Source organism: Condylura cristata, unplaced genomic scaffold (assembly GCF_000260355.1).
Source record: "Condylura cristata isolate star-nosed mole 26May11 unplaced genomic scaffold, ConCri1.0 scaffold00233, whole genome shotgun sequence".
Lineage (NCBI taxonomy): Eukaryota > Metazoa > Chordata > Mammalia > Eulipotyphla > Talpidae > Condylura > Condylura cristata.
Window position 1 is genome coordinate 7,345 of NW_004567334.1, and position 1,021 is coordinate 8,365.

At 34.3% G+C, this 1,021-nt stretch overlaps 1 protein-coding gene across 1 annotated transcript in view; it reads right to left on the reverse strand.

Annotated features, from left to right (window-relative positions):
- Positions 1-1,021, reverse strand: part of LOC101630271 (nucleoporin NDC1-like) — a gene marked incomplete at its 3' end in the record, with an annotated part of 9,172 nt that overhangs the window by 6,892 nt on the left and 1,259 nt on the right. Inside the window, exon 2 of the mRNA XM_004695763.2 lies at positions 390-540. Coding sequence (XP_004695820.1) covers positions 390-540 — 151 coding nt within the window. The remainder of the gene's footprint in view (positions 1-389; positions 541-1,021) is intronic.

Here is a 1,021-nt window from a genome sequence, read left to right on the forward strand (position 1 = left end):
TTGCAAAAATGGGTCCATAAAAGTTATATATACCCAAAGGTACTACTTTCTAAAACATTATCCTTCTGATTTCATTAGCTCACTGGTTTCCAATAATAGAAAAAAATTTTAGAAAGAGTCTCTGAAATGATTAAGGATACAAACCTATGAAATGATGCTATAAATGATACAGCCATAATCAATTTCCAGAAAAGATACAAAATCCAACTTATGAAAATGGTTTTGGGCATAAAAGCAAGCTGATCAGTGCTCTACTAGAAATAAACAAATGCACTCCAACACACTAGACTAAAACATAGTGCTTCACTGGTGATATGGTGATGGGAAGCCCATGGGAAAAGGCAAAAAATGATAGAAAAATAAACTATTTAAAACACACACACACACACAAACACAGCACTAACCTCCGTGGCAAAGATTTTGAAGAGTATCCATGAGATGTACCATGTCACCAGGAGAAAGACACCACACAGCCAGACATGGTAAAGTAATGAAAGATTCAAGAGGCCACTCACAGTGTCAAGTGGCCTATGAAATTGCCTATGAAAACAGAAAATTATTATATATTCTATAAGGAAAAGAGCATCTAAGCATTAACAGAACTGGGGCACCAGAACTGGGAAACATAAAAATTCCTTTTCTAAATCACAGTGATAGACTCCTTACCTTTTGTACCAAACAAAACCCTCAGCCTAAAACGTCTTATGAGGTACGTAAGGGAGCCTCAAGGGAAGAATGGACCTAAACTGTCTCTCAATTTCTTATATTCCAAGCCCTCACTGTCATTTATTATGGAGGAAGAACCAAACCTATAAGCCAACCACAGAGGCCAAGTAAAATTTTATTTTTTTTATATATTTATATATTTGCTTTTTAGTTAAAAGCAACCATAATAGATACTTAAAAACCACTAAACATGACTAATATTTCTTCCAGGTTAGTATATTAGCACACAGACAGCTCACATAGTTAAAAGCAAATAGTACTACCTGAGAATAACAATTTTTTACTTCAAAATAAA